Source organism: Rhamphochromis sp. 'chilingali' (assembly GCF_963969265.1).
Source record: "Rhamphochromis sp. 'chilingali' genome assembly, chromosome: 1".
Taxonomy (NCBI): domain Eukaryota; kingdom Metazoa; phylum Chordata; class Actinopteri; order Cichliformes; family Cichlidae; genus Rhamphochromis; species Rhamphochromis sp. 'chilingali'.
This window is the reverse complement of record NC_137929.1, coordinates 50,425,104-50,444,297: the sequence shown is the minus strand read 5'-3', so window position 1 is coordinate 50,444,297 and position 19,194 is coordinate 50,425,104. Positions and strand designations below refer to the sequence as shown.

The following is a 19,194-nucleotide window of genomic DNA, read 5'->3' as shown; positions in this document are numbered from 1 at the left end:
ACAAATACACTGAATAATCAGCAAGAAGACTTAACTTACCACTCTCAAGATTATCACTGAAACTCCTGTCACGTGAAAATGGCTGTGGAAACTGGGAACGCTTCCTCGGTTGCGTAAATACGAATAATATGGAGTAGTTCAGCAGTTTTATTATGAGAAGAGTATGCACTGTCAGCAATTTGTCATCAATGTTATTCTGAAGACGTTGATGTCAAACTTGTGTCAAAGTCTAAATGTCTAAATACAATGTTTGTTATCACAGAATGAAAACTGGCCTTGCAGCATGTTGACATGGTATAACTTTTATTATATTTTTTAGTTGTAAAAGTAACACAATTATTTATTTATTTATTTTCTACAGTACTCTAATATTATGCATTGCATTATACATATTATGTGTGGGAGGTGATGGGGAAGTACACAACATAAAGAGCACACATGGGTAACTCCCTTAACTCTGTGAGGTCTAGGTCATCAGTCATCATCACCTCAACCTGAGCCCCAACACGAAACACAATCCTATGATTTGAATTTCAAAGACTTGGGAGAGCAGTTTTTATAAAGCAAACGTTCCATATTTTGACTTTAAAAGGTTAGTTTAATGGTGACCCCTCTACTGTTAGGGTCAGGGTTTCATTAGAATCCACTATTTTATTTAGGAAACAATAGAAAAGCTTTTACCAGAACAAATATAATGAGATTCACTATTTGAAAAGTTTGTTTATTTAGAATGGGTCAGAATAAACCCAACATTGACACTAGATGGGTTGCTGTAGACCTGATGGATTTCAGAGCAACACAAATGAGTATAAATTTAATGGAAACTTGAGCTTGAAAAAAAAAATACTTTCAGTGGCTTTTTCTTGCTGACAGGTCTCTGACCAAACGGCTTCCTGTTCGTGTCTGAGTGGGAGGAAACATGTCAGCAAATAATGCATCGTACATGCAGAGCCTGTCGTTATGTGTCTTCATTGTTGCTGTCAGTTCATCCCTGTGAGTCATCTTGAAATACCACCAACATGTGATGTGAACTTTTGTCTTTAGTACTGCTGGTGCAGGTGTTCATGGCTGTGAGCTGATGTGATTTAGTGAGCGGAGAATGAGTTTAGAACTGGTGCGATTGGTCCTTCCTCCCCATTTAGTTCATCGGTCCATTCCAATCACAATAAAGCACCATTGCATGACATTTTAGATGTGGCTCCTGAATGGCAGCCATGGAGGGTGTGAGCAGCTGATTGGTCAGTTTGGAGTTGCCTCGTCGTCCTCCAGAGCTTCGGAGATCATTACGCAAAGATTGGCGAATGAGGGACGGTCCTCTGTCCTCTGCAGAGAGAGAGAAAAGACAAAAGATATTTGAATACAGGACTTTTACATGTTTATATCATGTAAGAGGATGGGTTCTCGTATCACGAGACATTTCCAATTATCCATATGAAAAAGCATTTTTAAATGAGTCAATGTTCAGCTTTTGTGCATGTACCAAAAAACTCAATTAAAAAAAAATTGGGAGTTTTTCTTGTTCTAGTCATTCATGTTTGCGTTGTTGTATATTTTAATAACAATGATTGACACATAATCCCAGGGCAACGAGGCGCTCTCACTTCTCCATTAGTAAACCACTGTTAGAATCAGCTGAGCTAAAGAGGTCAATAGAGGTCAAAAAGCAAAACAAAACAAATTATCGCATTATGATTTTTGTGTTTCATGCAATGTGTTCCAAGGTAAAGTGTTATTGTAATCTAGAACTGCAACTATTCACAGAGTAAGATGATTATAAAAAATTCTAAGCACTAAATCTTTGTTTTGATGCTTCGTTTAGGGCAAGGCTTGGTAGCACGCCATTGTCACCATGGAAACGTGAGTGTTTCACCCACATTCGTGACTAAAAACAGACCTGCAATACAAACGTATTTCAGAGCAATGTGTGAATAAAAAGTTTGACAACATTAAGCCCACACAGCCTCCAGCTTTAAACATTAACACTCATAACACAACAGCAGCGATGATGACACTGCCACAGTTTAACGTGGAGCCGGAGTCTGTTTACACACCGGAAGTGCAAAAAGGCGGAGCCGTTACTCCATCCACCGCCGTTTGTTTTACGAAGAGAAAAATCTGCAGTAAGCTTTCAGATGTTGTATAAAAATATGCAGAAGAACCTTTAACATGGTCTGATATCATGTTTAAATTATACAGCTTGCTGAAGGCTGATGACAGCCATCCTATTTTACATGGAAGTGAACAGCGGTGAGTCTAAAGGGGGGCATACGGTGTACTAGACCATATTAATTCGAATACTTTTGTAACATTTTTCAGATTGAGTAAGTAAAATAATATAAAATCCTATCAATATAAAAATAACAGCTAAAAAATACATTTAAAAAATAAAAAATTATAAGAAACGAGCCTCATATGAAGAATTTACTTCCCATTTTTTACTCACCTCATACCAACACATCTGCATGGTGTCATAGATGGCAGGCTTGGCCATTTTGGGCCTGTACAGGCGATGACCCTGTGTAACTAATGTCACCACCTCATGGTTGGGGCTTTGCTCAAATGGCATCCGACCCTCTGTGAAGACCTCCCACATCAACACACCTGGAGACCCAAACACAGAGAGGCGATTTTTTTTTATGAGCGCTGAGAAAATTTCTCTGTTAAACTAAGTGGAAAAATGTTCCAGCTCACCGTATGACCAGACGTCCGACTTGCTGCTGTATTTGCAAAAGTTAAAGACTTCAGGAGGTGACCACTTCACAGGAAACTTGGCGCCCGATGAGCTGGTGTACTGATCATCTAACACGTATCTGCATTTAAACAATTTAGTGATATCAGACGCTTTTATTTTCTATCTGCTGACTTGATGCGAGTCATTTATAACTGGAGGGAAACTTGTACCTGGTCATGCCAAAGTCAGACACTTTCACCACTAGAGAGTCGTTTACCAGACAGTTTCTGGCTGCCTTTAGAAAACGAAGAACAACAGAAGAGGATGGAATCAAAACATATGACTAAAAGTACTTAGCAGCTCAATTTACTTAGTGATGGATTTAACAGTTTCCCAACGATAAGCCAAGCTTGAAGTTACCAAGTCTCTGTGGATGAAGCCGTTGGCTTCCAGGTGTGCCATGCCCTCGCAGACATCCAAACAGATACTCAGCAAGCACCCCTGGTTAAAGCTGCCCCGCCGCTGCCTGAGGTAGTTCAACAGGCAGCCCTGCTCCATGAACTCCGTGACAATGTAGATTGGCCGCTGCTGGCTGCACACCCCATACAACTGTACCAGTTTGGGGTGGGACAGTTTCCTGGAGAGGGGAGTTGGTTTTGTTAAATGGAAATGACATTTTCCAAGCAGCAGTTTCAAATATTTATTGGTCAAAGAGGCTCAAATGTGAAGAGTCGGTTACAGATTTCAGTTCCTCCTTTGTCATATTTGATTGCTTCATCATTTCTCTACTTGTTCTGAGACAACCTTCTACTTGACGGAGAATAGATAAGGAAAGCTCCTTTTGGCTGCTCCCTTTTTCGCAAGCGGTCACCACACTAGGTAGCTCCACATGTTTGATGTGGCAGATTTTCACACAGTGAAAGGATGTGTCGTCTCCCAGGACAAAGCTGGAATCTTTCACTTATGAGGTGAATTTGTAAACCACTATAAACTATGGAGGCACATAGATAAGGTGTAGGTGAAATATTGCTGTAGGACTTTTTAAACTCCACCAGGTGGTAGAACAGGTGAAGGACGACTTCATCTGTGCTGTTTTTGAATAGACCTGCAAAAATCCCTCTTTCTCACACCATTTCCTCATCCAGTATGACTTTGGCCTTTTCCTTACTTACATCATAACCTTGGCCTCCTCAATGAAGTCTTCCTCATACATGGCTCCCTCCTTTAACGCCTTGATGGCCACTTTGTGTTGAGCTCTCCACTTGCCGAGCCTCACTACTCCAAACTGACCGCAGCCCAGCTCCTTCATGAAGGTTAGTTCATTGGGGTCAATCTCCCACTTTTCTGAAAGGAAAAAATGTCAAACATTACAAGAGCACACGATAACTCCTACCAAGACATTGTTCGTGATATTTGTCGTTCTTGAGTAAACTCTAGTCTGTACTCAAGCTAGCATCAATCAAGCAATGGTTAATTTTTAATGTTAGTTCAATAAAGAGCAAAAAGGGTAAAAAAGAAAGAGCATTATTTGTTTAAAGATACACAGTTCATCGTAAAGACTCACCATAGCTGAAGCCAGCAGTGGATGGAGCTGATTTGTCTTGTTTTCCAACAGGATATCTCAACCTGGCTACAAGACCTAAGAGAGACATGTAGAGAGATATAAATGTAAACTTTACCAGAGAGCCCTTCATGATAGGCTAAGAGGGGAGCCCAGAAAAGGAAGCTTTCCGTCACATTTATCCACATTCAACATTTTTGAGTCATTATCTAGGTCGGTATAGGTGAGGCTTAAATGATACTTCAAAGCTTTGCCTTTATTCTCAGCTGTCAGAGTTGAACAGTTATCATGATGGCAGCAGTCGACACAAATAAGCACAAATTCATAAGTTCACAAATTGTTCTTTTCAGAAAACTGTGCAAACGAGCTCGAACTTTCTACCGTTTCTCAGATGCACGATTGCATCACTCTATGAACTGAACTTCTTTTGACCTGTGACTAGAAAAAGCAAGCGCGATGGCAGACCTGCCTTGGGGCGACAACAGCAGTTGCCTCAAGGCACTTTATGTTGTAAGGTGAAGACCCTGCAATATCCTACTACTATACATACTACTTTCAGTAGTGAGATAAAACTGCTCAAATTAAGTCTAAGTACTGTGTAATATTAATTTTCTTTAAAACTGAAAATGGTAAGTACAAAGAACCTAAAGAACTTCTTTTTAAACTGTACACAATTTAACCCCTGTTACAGATTTGCAGTTGGGATACAGTACCCTTGACTGGATAAGTGGAAGATGATGAATGGATGGATGGACACAACTTTCAATAAGTTGCAAGAATAATTCTCAATTCCAGCCAAATCTAATGTTGTCAGAAAACAATTTCTTTCTACATTAATACCTTTATACATCATATCATATTATAGTATTTATTGCAAAGTGTTGGGCAAATTACTTTGAAAAAGTAATTAGTTATAGTTAGGAAACCTCTTCCCGCTCCACCACAACCACCCACACATGCAGGGCCTTGGAGTAGGGGTATGTCACCAGGGTGCAGAGGAGGCTACCACCCCCCCCCCCTCTGTCCCCTTCTGGCTGCCTCTGCCTCAATTTTATCTCACAACTTAGACATTCACATTAGTCACACTCTCATAACACATACATATAGGATCTCGGGGGTGGGCACGATACACGGATTCCAAAAGACCATCAGGGTGTAGACCTCACCCCTGGCGTCGTTGCCCACCTCTCAATTTTAAATACACGTAGACATTGAGGGCTAGCAGGAGGGACCATGCGTTTACCTGCTGCTCTCTGGCAGGTAGCTCCATGCCCTCCTGGGTTTTAAATGCACCTTAGAACACACATGCATCAACACTACAATGAGCGGGTGGAGGGAGGTTTGGAGTCTTCTCTCACCCCCGTTCTCTGCGGCCTGCTGGAGCGGGGGGGCTAGGAGGAGGAGTTGGCCGTCCGACTGCGGTCTGGAGTGTGGGGCCTCCCTGCTGCTGCGGAGTCGGGGCGGTCTGCCTCTCCCCACCGCAGGGAAAAGGGTAACACCACCTGGGTCTGGGTGCAGTTCCCCCCTCCAGGGGCAAGGGTACCTAGACCCGGTTCGTAGAGTACGCTTGGGGAGTGTGATCGTGTGTACAACGTCTCTTTATGTCTGTCTCCACGTTGGTTGAATGTGGAGTAAGTGCATATGAGAGCATGAGGGTGGGAATGGATGTTTGTGTCTGTGTGTGCCTGTATGTCTGTGTCTATATGTCAGGTTGGGTATCAGACGCCACCTCTCTGGGGACACCTCAGGCCCTCCAAGGTTTGGAGACCTATCTCTCCCTACCACCACTTCCCCTGCCAGTGGCGGACTCCCTCAGGTGTCGGTGCGTTGGTGGTTCTTTGTGTCCGGGGATGGGCGTCCAGTTACACACCGGCTCACTCCTTGGCGGCCGCTTATCGGGGCCTGGAGCCTGGGGCTCGCTCGGGCCACTTCGGAGGTGGGGTGCCCCCGGCCTCTCGGCCTGGGGCTCGGTCACTCAGGCACGGCTGGCTGCCGGCGGAGCTCACGGGCGCGTCACTGCAACTCCCCCTGGCTTCTGCTCCGCGGCTGCTGGGTGAGCCCTCATCTGGGACTCTCCTCAGCTCTTTCTGGGACAGTGGCGCAGCTGCCCCTCTGTTGGTCTTCCATGATCTCTTGTGTTCTGGGGGCCTCTGGATGTCTGGAGTTTTGATCTCCTCCATACCTGCTTCATGCCCTGGAGGACGGGGCTGTGGCCCCCCCACACCCTCTAGCAGATCATTACATGAAGGAACCTTTTTAAAAAAAAAAAAAACAAGCGCGTCCATGCTCACAGGTGTACACACGGGTGATCACACCCACAAACTACACCCTTTTTGGCTCCTACCTCAAAGCACACTGTGTTCTGTTGATCTTATGTGCTGCACAATAATGTTTAATATTTAGTATTTACTGTCATATTCCCATATATCATTGTGATGCTGTTTATTCTATTACTCTTGTTCTCTTCTGCTTGTTTTCTTTTTTCTTTCTCAGCAGGTGATCCAGGTGATCGATATATGCATTTTTTTTCTTTTTTTTTTCTGCCCGTTCTGTTGGTTTTTGGTTTTTGCCCTTCTCCCCCGTCCCTCTTCTCAGCTGTTTCTCTTTCCCTCTTTCTTTCTCCCCTTCTTTCCCCCAGTCAAGTCTGTCCCGTATTCAGCAAGTGAAAATAAAATAAACAATAAAAGGTGAATCAAATGGACCATTACGGCAAGGCTGGGATGGTCAGTTTGGTAAAGTAAATCCGTTGGGCATCTTTCTTTGCCTTTAGACAACAATTCTGATGGCAAAAGAGCCAAACGGGACAGGCAAAAAGAAAAAAAAAGGAGAAAAAAAAGTTATAGTTAGTAGTTACTTCTTCAAAATGTAACTGAGTCCCAATTTTATAAAAGTAACTGATTACTAAGAAAAGTAACTATTGTGATACTTAAAAAAAAAAAAGTTTAACCAGGTCCAGGGTACAATTGGCCGTTTTCGACTACGTTTTACTTCTACATTTTACCTTTAAAAATTATTTACCTTTCCTTCTTTAGTATCATTCTTTTCAGCACAACCTCACGTGTCTGAATTTATGATTATTTTTTCTTTTTGACATATTGTATTAACACAATTGATCTGAAATCAGACTAAAGGCTTAAAATCTGAGTAGAAAAAAGTGATATTTTACACTGTAAAAAACACAAACATGTTTACTGAATGATTTTTATAACTTGAAATGCAAATATAAACTGTAAATTTTAAAAACGAAGGTTTTGCAAACAACAAAGGTTATATGCAGCTATTTACCTAAAAATGCAACCAAAGCTTTTTTTAATAAAAAGAGCAAGAGCCAAAGTGGGCTTGTGGATCAGTGGGAACAAGACCAAGGCCATGAGGATTGGTTACATGACAACACAGGACCCCATTATGGTAGCACTGCAACCGCTGGAGGAGGTGAATCAATTCACCTACCTGGGCAGCATCCTTGCAAGCAACAGAGATGCTGACCATGAATGATGTTGTGTGTCGGAGAGCAACCATCGGACTGCAACACGTCCCCTCCATGGCATTGTGACTTAGCGGACAGTGCACTTTGGAGGTCACATTCTATGTCAATTCCTGCAAAGACTGCCCAAGATTGCCATCACGTGGAACCCTCCCCATGGAAGACGCAAACCAGGCCACGCCCATACAAAAAGGTGGAGGACTTTCATTGATGATTTACGTGCCTTAGACATTGCATGGGATGAGGCCAGCCGCAGCTGATCGAGTACGCTGGCGGGGATTTGCCACCCAATGCGGACAGGGCGACCAAAGTAAGTCTCCTGAGTTTTGAAAAGCAGGGATCAAAATAAATAATCAGCTGATATGCATAAAATATCATTTATATTTTTACCAGAACAGTACTTCGTCCCATCTCTGTAACACAGGGTTAGTGTTAGGGGGTGGGTCTGGGGCACGTCACTGTCACCATTGATGTTTTAGGCCTCAGAGGGTCAGAAAAGCACCGTAATGCATTTAGCTTAAGTCACTGTTTAATAGTCTACACAAATTGTGTGTTGGTTACCTGCTGCATTATGTTTGTGGTATTCGATCAGGTCTGGGATGGAGCTGAAGAGATGTTTCTCAGCCAGGTAGAAGTGTTTTGGTAGGGTTTGTGTCTCCTTGATGTGGTAATGTTTAATAGCTGCACCTCCATCCCTACAAATACAACATAACCACAGTGTAAATCAAGTTGTACCAGCTTTTATTACATAAAACTTATAACTACCACACATGTGCAGAATTACCCTGAAGACTTGGTGTAGAGCGAAACAGTGTAGGTTCCTGGGGTGCTGGAGTTTCTAATAATGAAGGCTCCTTCTTTATCCTGGAGGGCATGGCACAGAGACAAAGGCTGAAAACTAAATAAGATTTTTGTTTAACCTCTCAACATACACCAGGGCACCAACAGACTAGATTTTGGGCTAGGGTTGTTTCAGCCACAAAATAAAGTTTTGACCTTGCAGTTTTTCCTCTTTCAGGATTTTCCATTTGAGCCTTCCAAACAGGCAAAAACTAACTAACCCCAGATGGCTCGGCTACATAGGGCTTGTTAAAAGATAAAAAAAAAAAAAAACACTCCGTTCAACCTTAGTTTGATATAATTCATTTTAGCTCAGCCCCTTATAAGCCAACCTTCTACTGATTTGTATATAGAAGAGCTGAGCAGGTGGGTTTCTGTTCAGCTGTTCACAGTAGGTTTTATGTATTTCTTGTCTGCATGTTTCATGCTGTCAAGCCTGTGTTGTCATGTCTACATCTCTGTTTCCCCTTTTGAAGAGTCAAGTGTCTTCACGTTCTATGCGTTTTGTTTTACTTCCCCTGTGGTGTCTCTGGCTGTGTCCCAATCCAGCGACCGCACGCTCCGTAGTGCGCATTTGGAGACCGATTACGCCACAGCGACACGATGACGGCTGTCCCAATTCGAAGTGTTCTCCAATTTGAGGGGTGAGTCCGGTGTAGACTTTGTGGTCCCATATATCCCACAATTCATAGCGCGGTGGTGGGTGTGGATATTTTCTTTGGAAAAAAACGGCAGATGGCTGAAATGGGGTTAGTTTTGCGAGATCTCGCAAAAGTTTTGCGAGATCCCGAGTTAGTTTTGCGAGATCTCGCAAAAGTCCGTCTTAATTTTTTTTTCTCCCATGTCCCCTGCGGGGCTCCGTATGAATGTTTAATAAAGAAGAACATTAAAACATTACTGTTGGCCACATGTCGGCAAAGTTATGTGACATTAGTGATGTTTGTACTTGCAGCGTTAACTTGGTTTTAAAGCCTTTACGTTTTATATTCAGTCAGTCATATATCCACAAACACAACAAACTGAAAGTCAGTGATGCTGCTCGGTTTGCAGTCCTGAATATCACGGCACAAGCAGGATTCACTGCACGGTTAATGTTAGCTATGTTATATTGCTGCCTCTGTTCGGTGGTGTGTTCATATACCTCTTGTCATAGTTATCATTGCTGTCATAGTTGATTCATAGTTCCTCAGCCTCTTCACAATTTGTCAGAGTTATTTAGTTTTCCCAGTTTAGGTTTAGTTTAGTTTCGCCCAAGTTTAATCTCGGCTTGTTTTTCTGTTTATTGTGTATCAGCCCCAATAAAGGCTCGCTTTTTGTTTAACTTCAGTTCAGTTCTCCCGTGTCTGCTTTTGGGTCCGTTCATTAAACACACCAGCTGCTCAGCTGTGAAAGTGTGCCTGTAATTACCATATTAGAGATATCCCTTCTTTCTGACATCATAGAAAGCAAAGAGCAAACATGCCTGAAACTTTGCAGACTAAACTTTGTAGTTTCACCAGTAAAACAGTTACCAGAACATGTCACTGACAAACCATCTATGATTAGGCCTTATATTTGATTCACATCCACCTCTTTTACAATAGAATGCTAACCTGTGTGGAACTCTTAAATGTAAATACTTTGAAAAGAAAAACTGAAAGGCCAAAATGCATGAGACTAGACTGAAATCTAACATTTTCTAGTTTGTGGACACCATATAGCTAAGTAGAACCCATTTTAACATTAAACAGTTTGCCTGGCAGCTATTAAGAGGTTGACGGATTCCACAAGTTTAAAATTCAAGACTTTTCTAATCCACACAACAGTAATTTCTGTTATCTCAGTCACCTTAGTCAAAGAATCCAGAAAACTGGAAGGGCTGAAAATATCTAAATTTGTGTTTTCTTAAGAACAGATTTCGTTCAGCAACATGCTATCACTAATATCACCGTCTCTAAATCATAGAAGTACGTATAAACAGGGAGGGAATAAAGACAAAGAACCAAAGGAAGGAAAGAGAGCCTAACCTCCTTCCTCAGCAGCTCCTCAGCTTTATTCCTGTTGACATTTTTATTGTACCAGCTGGAACAAACAAAGAAAACACAACATGAGACTCTAGTGCTCTGCCTGCTTTGTGAAGCACTATCAGCTGGCTGAATCCAAACATCAAGAGTGAAATAAGCGTTTACTGGAAGATAGCATGACTCACAGTGAACTTTACGATTCAACTGCAAATACATTTACTTCAAGAGTACAACATCAGCCTCCAAATGATCGAAATATCTCTTCTACAGTTTTTGATCAACTTACAGTGGCAAAACCTAGATTTGCTATTTCACCAATGACATTGTGATGGTGTCTCAGGAAAGCTGAAAGTCAACCATGAGAGTTTCAATTTTGGTTTAGTTTCACTTCATTTATAGTGTTTTTAGCATTTTTCGTTAATAAATGTTCAAGATTCGTTTAATTTTAATTAACCCTGGGACCTACCATAGACCTAACTTACCATAGAACCAAGTTCGCCAGAGCTTATCTTTACATTTTTACATGCTGTAGTGCCATTTTTGGGAGCATTTCAAGTTGCTATACATCAATACAACCATTGTAGCCAAAATTTTAATAATGTGTATGCATTAAGTGCATAGTAATTACATAAATTGCAAAAAATTGCAAAAAACTGCAAAACAATTGAAAATTGTTTTTGTTTTTCTGTTTTTTATACATATATTTCTAGTTAGAGAAATTTAAGAGGTTTATCCCTCAAAACTGTAAATACAAAAAAGTTGCACAAAATTGTTTCAAACAACAGGAAATTTATTTTGAGTGTCTTTATAATTTTATTTTTGAGATACACCAATTTGTATATACTGCAGGAAAAACGAAAATAAATATTATGATGCAAATTTGCAAAAAAAACCAAAAAAAACCCAGCATGTGCATCAAAATAAACTATTTCCAGCAGTGCAATATGAGTTCTAAGCATCCCAGAAACGACACAGAAAAGCATAAAGTCTAACATGAATTTGAAAAACACCAGTATAGGCTTATAAGGCCCTGAAGGTAAAAAATTTAAAAACTGTTACGCAAAACGGAGCGTGCTGCTCCGTTCGGCTTTAAAGGGTTAATTTTGTAGATCAAATTGTAAGATTTAAGAAGTTGTCTATAGGACAATAATACAACACAATGCAAGTGTGTGACCTCTACTCATACAGATGCTGGTTTTATCATAAAGGTCTAACTATTAAATATATAACTATCACAGCTTTGATCAGAAATCTACACTTTAACTTTGGAAACCTGTATAACCTGTAAGATGTAATTAAGTAAACACAGTTAACTTAAGCAAATAACCACATATCAAACTCAATTCAAATGTGGCGTTGCCCAAGACTACTTTTCCCAACATGTGTTTAACTGCTTGGTGGTTGGCCATGCTTTCAGTCCATAGAAAGTGTGCTTGTGTAGACTCAGTAAATGCCAAATTTCAAAAACCCTGTATTAACAAGGTCCAGACATTAGGATTCAGCCAGCCATTAAACTCAAACTGTAACTGGGAAATGATTAACACACTCACACATATTGGACCAAGTTTCCGGATTTTTTCTCAGTTACATAGTTACTTGGAATGTATCCTTCCTCACTGTGAAAAAACACAAACAAACTACCACATCACCACAACACACAAAGACATGAGAAACTAGGTGGTAAAACACAGAAATACAGCGTGAACTCACTTATACTTGTTGCGTGCCCTGTACCAGTTGACGTCACACTTATCCACGATGACATACTCTTCCCCTTTCACCAGACTCAGATCATGAGGCTCCATGCCGGGGAAGTCATACATAGCCACGACCACCTCCTCTTCCTCAGCCTCCTCATCGTCTTCCTCATCATCTTCGGGGGTCGGGGGGGCAGGAGGAGGAGTCCGACGCTGAGGAGGAGTAGGAGTGACTACAGGCTTGCAGCTCCTGGCTTATACTGATATATTGGTAGTACGTGTGTGTACGTGTGTGCGTGTGCACATGTGTGTGTGTGTGTGCACGTGTGTGTGTACGTGTGGTTACCCTCTCTTTTTTACACTTCTCTCCAGGAATCGGGGGTAGAGGTTTTCTGGAAACTAAAAAAAAAAAAAAAAAAGGAACAGAAACAGCGAGTCAAGCATGAAGTTTTTACATTTTCGCATTCAGTTTCATCTTCACCATCATCTCTGCTTTCAGTTCACACTGACCTCTTGACCCTTCTGCTTCTGGTCACCAGTGATGTGGCTGATCAACAGCTGTTGATCAGCCACATCACTGCGGCGTAGTGCACTAGTCAACGCCTCAGCTTTTAAGCTATAAATGCAATTTCCTGTTTTTGTCTTCTCACTTGGTGAATCAAGGGTTTCAAAATGTAATAAAATAACCATGACAACGGAGCAACTCAGTTTTATCTGAAAACCTTTACTGTGAAAGGTTCACCGACTTTTACAAATGTATTCTACTTACTGTGCGAACGAGTTTGAGGTACTCTACCAAAGTGTATTAATGTAGTTATCGCTACATTTCACTGATGACTGGAGTCACTTTGCAAACTCAAAGGTTTACATTTAAAGAAATAGTTGGTTTATTGAAGCACTGTAGCTTCAACTGTGTGTGTGACTATACAAAACTATTAGGCTTTATCTGGGGCACTTAAATGCTATTCAAGTACAACTCAGCTGCCGGTGGCCTCTTACCGCTCCACGAGGGAGTATTTTAACATACTGACTCACAGTGTGGTAAGCTGGTTGCCCAGCAGCTGTCGAAGAGTGTAAAAAGGCTACAAATGGTCATTAGCACAGGCCACAAAATTATTGGCTGTCATCCTTCTCTCTCCTAGATATTGTTACCTCGCCAGAGGCCAAAACATTGCCTGAGACTGCGGCCACTCTGGCCACCAGGGACCTGTAACATCTGTCCTCATGTCACTGGCTCAGACACTGAGAACTAGGACTAATAGACCATGAACGGTTTCTTCTATAAGGCCATTACCACTCTCTTACAAAAAGCAGGTGTGCTGCATTCAAACACTGTTGGAATTACATTCTCACTATATGTTTTTATGTTTATTTTTTTATATATTGCCAAAATTATTGTAGTCTCCTAGGCACATAGGCATGCAGGCTGCTGTTACAAACATTTGTGAAATAATGGGTCGCTCTCAGGGGTCCAGTAATAACATTTTCTCGCTACTAAATATTCCACAGTCAGCTGTTAGTGGTATTATCACAAAGTGGAAGCGATCGGAGACGACAGAACACAGAGGTCGCCAACTTTCTGCAGAGTCAGTCACTGCTGACCTCCAAACTTTGGGGGTGTCCAAATTCATGGGCTGCATCCTCCTGAGGCCGCATTTGTAGACCGATTACGTCACAGCGACACAATGAAGGCTGTCCAAATTTGTAGACTCCTCCGAATGCAGCCAACAAATGCGTCCTCCTTTTCCCCAAATTTGAAGGATGGGTCAGGTGTATCCTTTGTGGCCCACCATATCCCAGAATTCAGAGCATGGCCCAGCCAATTCCAGTTTTAAGTTTTAATAAAACTGCCACTATTAAGTTTTAATATTACTCTTATTACTCTTTCTACTCTTATGACTTTTAGCAAATTTTCAGGTGAGAATGTAGCTGTGTAAACTTCAAATATCTGCTTGGCTAATTAAGATATCATATAATTGCAAAAGTCCTCCGACGTTTTCAGAGACGTCTGTTATTCACCAGCTCGAGAGCTCGCCGGGAGCTCGAGGGTCACTAGAGCCGCAGAGAACGGCACACATCATTTTCAGATCACCACGGTCTTTCGCTACTCAGGTTAAACGCAATATATAAGTCACTTAGACAACCTAGTTTGGTTTTTTTCAGTGTTTTATTTGTTCAGGACTAAATCGGTTTGGCTGAGATAAAAGTTATTAGATTAGATTAGATAGCTGAATGTGAAAACAGAAACAGGAAACTGATGAAACAGAAGTGTGAGGCGGTCGAGAATTTACGCCAGTGTCCTGTTATATTTTAGATAGCAAGGAGCAGACGGCTGAGTTTATTAAACTCCACCAAGACAGCGGTGACGCTAATCTGAAGGCTAGACCGTCCCATTTCACAGACGTTTACTTCATGCTCCTACCTGTGTGGGAACAGTTTGTTTGTGGCACCCTCCTGTTCAAATATGACTGTGCACCAGTGCACAAAGCAAGCTCCATAAAGACATGGATGAGTTATGTGTGGATGATGTGGAAGCTCTTATAGCTGCAAAGGGTGGGCTGACATCATATTGAACCCTTTGGATCAATAATGTTACTCAAGGCAGATGAGCAATTACGTTTGGCAATAGCGTATTTATTTATTTTTATGTCACATGACAATAATGATTTGCGCATTCAATGTGGACTCGGACACTTTATAGCACAGCTACCTCGTTCACATTATGTGCACGTGGCTTTGTGGTGTAGCTGATATCATGATCTAAAAATGTAACATGCAACTGTTACTCTGGGACATGAAAGCTCATTGTATCATAAATACAATGTCAAAAAAAGGCTTTCTGTTTTATTCTATTCCAGCATACAATGCACAGAATGAATTTTTAATACACAAATTATTCAGCAAATATGAAAACTGGTATTTACACACATTTTGTGGATTCTATGTGAAGCTCGGGGGCCAAAACTGTGAGCCAAAAAGACACTATAAAGGTCTGTAGCATTTAATGTTAACACACTGAGGTAGAATTTTGGAGTTAGTTAGTTTCCAGTATTATGCAACTGATGTGATGTGGTTGGTGCTAGCTCACACTGAGCTGACATAAAATGAGTGCAGCGCAAGGACATCAGCTTAGCAAACAGCTAAGATGTGTGGCTAATGTAAGCTAAACCTTGCTTCAGATCTGGGTCAAAGTGTCACCCCACAGGTTTATGAGACTGGTTTGTTCTTTATGAAATCGTGACTGTTAAACACGGATAAAAGGCATCATTTTCATTGGAGGGGGGCTGGTTGAAGCAGTGTGTGCTTTGCAGCTTCTTTGTAGACATTCTGGACAGCCCGCCTTCGTTACAAGCTCCATTTGAAGGATAATTATTTTTCCACAGGTTGTTATTAACCATAAAGTTAATAACAAAGTCAAGAGACAGGAAGTCTAGATGGAGCACAGAAAGCAAACATGAGCGTCAGGCACTTACTGTCTTCTAACGGGTTGTACTGCTCGCACCCCAGTGCTTGTTTTTCTGCCTGGCGGCAGCAGAGCCACAACCCATCCTGCCAGAACTGAGGGTGAAACTTCACCAAGACCTCTGCGTTGTCTTTGATCTCTGGATACACACACACAAACACACAAAAGTTCAACAAAACCAGGTCTTTCCTGCTGCTTCTCTTTGAATTTTTATGTCTAGATTATCTGAGACTGGTTTTCCTTGATAAGCTGTATATAAAGTTAGGTTGATAAACTGCATCCGCCATCACTAAAGCTGCAGCTGAAGTACAGAACTTTAGCTTTAATTTAGAGATGAACAAAAGCACTTTGTGAAATGTTTAAACTGCAGCTACAGTTGTAGTGACAGCTTGAAGTGAGGAACTCATGACTGTCACAAAAGGATGGGTTTCCTCTTTTGTCATCCCTTGCCAGACGTTTAATGCAGCTGTTTTCAGTTGTTCGTTTGTGGGCCTTCCTGCCTCAGTCAGTGCAGAATATTCCACTCCTTTACCTTAAAAACATTTGGTTTTCTTTAACTGGAGGTTTTGGGTTGTTGTCTATCTGTGCTTCCAAGCGGCATGAAGTCAACTTTGCAGCAGTTGACTGAATCCCTTCATCTAGCTCCTTCCCCACATCGTTACTAAATGCAAGTGACCTATTGCCACTGTAAGCCACATGTTTTCAGGTGCTGTTGTATACTCCAGATCATAAATCATTCCAAGCCCTGTTCTTACTTTTTCCCCCCCCATATTTCTGGTACGAGTTCATTTTAATGTCACCTGCTCAAAAAAAGCAATTCTGTCCAGGTTTGGCTGGTCCAGATTTTTTTTTACTACTTTAATTTGGCATTTCCGTTCTTAAGGATGATTCATGGTTCATAAATCTTGCATTCAGTATTTTCTCTTACCAAGTTTTCTCTGGAAAATAAAATATCTACCACTTGGAGGGTGCTCTTTATTAGGTTGAATGTTCTTAAGAGTTTGTCTTTATCATGCTAAGGATCCTGTGATCCTCTACCAGTGTAGTCTCGTGTGACCGTCTGGGTGTTTTTATGTTATCTTTTTTTTTTTTAAATTCTCAATATGCACCAGATTGATGTTGATGTGGTCATTTCTAAGGTTACCGATCTCTGATTAATTTATTTTGGCAGCTTTAGGATTGTCTGTTTCATTTGGACTGTGGCTTTCAAATGTAAAAACATCTTTTTGAATCAACTCCAGACCTTTACCTTTTCCATAATTTCAGTATAAATAATGAAAGAAAAGTAACACCAGTCCATGACACAATTTTTTATCGACTGTCCACTTGCTTCCAGTCCATGCGAAAGTGAGGCTACATTTAAAAACGTGTAATTATTAAAGATTTCATTCAACTTGTTCATGAAGATGCTCAAATTAAAGAAAGTTTGAGCGATTTCAATTTCAAACTGAATAAAGCAAAATGAAAGACCCACTTTACGACCCATTGACCCACCCACTGAACTGAATTTGGTGGTGAAAAATGTTTCTTATGTTAATTTAAGAGCTGTTAAAACAGACTGGCCAATTGTGACCGGAGCTCTAAAGTAAGGGTGGGGGTGAACACAACAGGAGGGTTGTCTGTGAAGGTTCTCAGTCATCCAGGTCATCGTAGTCAAAGGAGCTTGCAAAGAAAAGCGTCTGGACTTCTTTAAGTTGCTTGAAGACGTTTCACCTCTCATCCGAGAAGCTTCTTCAGTTCTAAGGTCAAATGGTGCAGAGTCCCAGATATAAACCTAGTGGGAGTATCCCACCACAGAGGGACAAAAGGACCCCCTGATGATCCTCTAATCATCAGGGGGTCCAGGACTATAATCCAGGACCCCCTGGACTATAATCCAGGACCCCCTGGACTGGATTATAGATGGCAGAGAGTTGGTGTCTGCCATCTATAATCCAGTTTTGAGATCCCTTCCCAGACGCCTTAATGCCCACTCACATCCTGGGCCATCTGACCTCAGGAATTCACATGATAAGGTGGGGCCAGGTTTCACAATGAACTCACCCGAAACTCTGGCTGATTGGGACCCACACCCAGTTTCACACCTTGGCTCAGGCGATTAGAGGATCATCAGGGGGTCCTTTTGTCCCTCTGTGGGGGGGTCACTCCCACTAGGTTTATATCTGGGACTCTCCACCATTTGACCTTAGAACTGAAGAAGCTTCTCGGATGAGAGGTGAAACGTCTTCAAGTAACTTAAAGAAGTCCAGACGCTTTTCTTTGCAAGCTCCTTTGACAACAGGAGGGTTGTCATTCACAGTTGAAGCTGAAATATGTAGAGTATCCCCGTGTTTTTGATCTATACTGCAACCAGCCACCTAACCTATAATGATACTGTTTGTATTTATACTCATTGATATCTATTTCCTATGAAAGACTTTGAGATGCACCCATTTATAGTCCTAATGACTGATACTTGCATTGTTTAAATAAAGAGAATTAAATTATTTAGAATAAAAAGATCAACAAAATAAAAAGACCATTGTGACCTCTAGAAGAACATCAGTAATGATACACAGTTCAAACTATAAGACAGAAAAGTGAACTAACCATTGCACTTCTGAGGTTTGAGAAATCAGGTCAAATTACTAAGCAGTACACAGCGCTTCTGTTGAGTAAAATAAATGCTAAATTTCTCATGACAGGAACAACAAGAACAATGGAAACAGTGCAGGGGTGCTGGAAGGTATTTGCATGTGTGAAAACCAGTTTGTGCTTTGTGGTTCAAAGTGTGAAAAAACATCTCTGCAGTACTTCAGATGTCTAAACTCCCAGTGTGAGCTTTCATACCCTACCCCTGTATATATGTGCATTTGCTAGTTTTTCACAGAACAAAACAGGGACTGACCTTCTTTGAGGCTCTGGACCCATCGACTTCTGCTTTCATGACTTGGAGCAAATACATAGAGGGTGTTGGTATCGTACACCACCTGGACACAAACACACAGATCTGTCTGCTAACACAGTTTTATGTAGATTTCAAAGCTGCATAGGCATAGTTTAATCTTACAACAAAACAAGAAGCAGTCTGAAAGCCTAAACATACTTAGGAGGTTCATAATGCAACAAGAATAATACACTTTAGACTCAACTTGAAAAAAAGGCAGATGTGAAATGTAAAAGTGTGGTTACAGGTTAAATTTGGCATAATAATTGGATGTAAACTATAATGTGATATTTAAAATCCCCATAAACCAGATATACCAGTGTCATTTCCTAAATGTTCCTGATACAAACAGAGTAAAATTTAAGCATTTAAGCAAGTTTGAGCTTATTCTGCCTTCAAGAACAGGTCAGAGGTCCAAAACGATGTAATATTTTAATTTGTATAAGGGGCTTAGCAAGAAAGTGACTGGACTTCTTTAAGTTTCTTGAAGACGTTTCACCTCTCATCTGAGAAGCTTCTTCAGTTCTCAAACCAAATGGTGGAAAGGCC

At 41.2% G+C, this 19,194-nt stretch overlaps 1 protein-coding gene across 4 annotated transcripts in view; it reads right to left on the bottom strand.

The window, feature by feature from the left end:
* Positions 1–342: 342 nt before the first annotated feature.
* The window catches only part of tec (tec protein tyrosine kinase), a 42,002-nt gene continuing 23,150 nt past the window's right edge, over positions 343–19,194 (bottom strand). For all 4 annotated transcript variants that reach the window (XM_080898879.1, XM_080898878.1, XM_080898877.1 and 1 more), the window contains 15 exons: positions 18,607–18,688; positions 15,730–15,858; positions 12,603–12,655; positions 12,270–12,469; positions 12,110–12,175; positions 10,563–10,617; positions 8,501–8,580; positions 8,278–8,411; positions 4,236–4,310; positions 3,844–4,015; positions 3,092–3,308; positions 2,902–2,966; positions 2,692–2,810; positions 2,444–2,601; positions 343–1,323 (listed from right to left, as the gene is read on the bottom strand). In XM_080898879.1, coding sequence (XP_080755005.1) covers positions 1,240–1,323; positions 2,444–2,601; positions 2,692–2,810; positions 2,902–2,966; positions 3,092–3,308; positions 3,844–4,015; positions 4,236–4,310; positions 8,278–8,411; positions 8,501–8,580; positions 10,563–10,617; positions 12,110–12,175; positions 12,270–12,469; positions 12,603–12,655; positions 15,730–15,858; positions 18,607–18,688 — 1,689 coding nt within the window. In that variant the 3' untranslated portion in view covers positions 343–1,239. The remainder of the gene's footprint in view (positions 1,324–2,443; positions 2,602–2,691; positions 2,811–2,901; positions 2,967–3,091; positions 3,309–3,843; positions 4,016–4,235; positions 4,311–8,277; positions 8,412–8,500; positions 8,581–10,562; positions 10,618–12,109; positions 12,176–12,269; positions 12,470–12,602; positions 12,656–15,729; positions 15,859–18,606; positions 18,689–19,194) is intronic.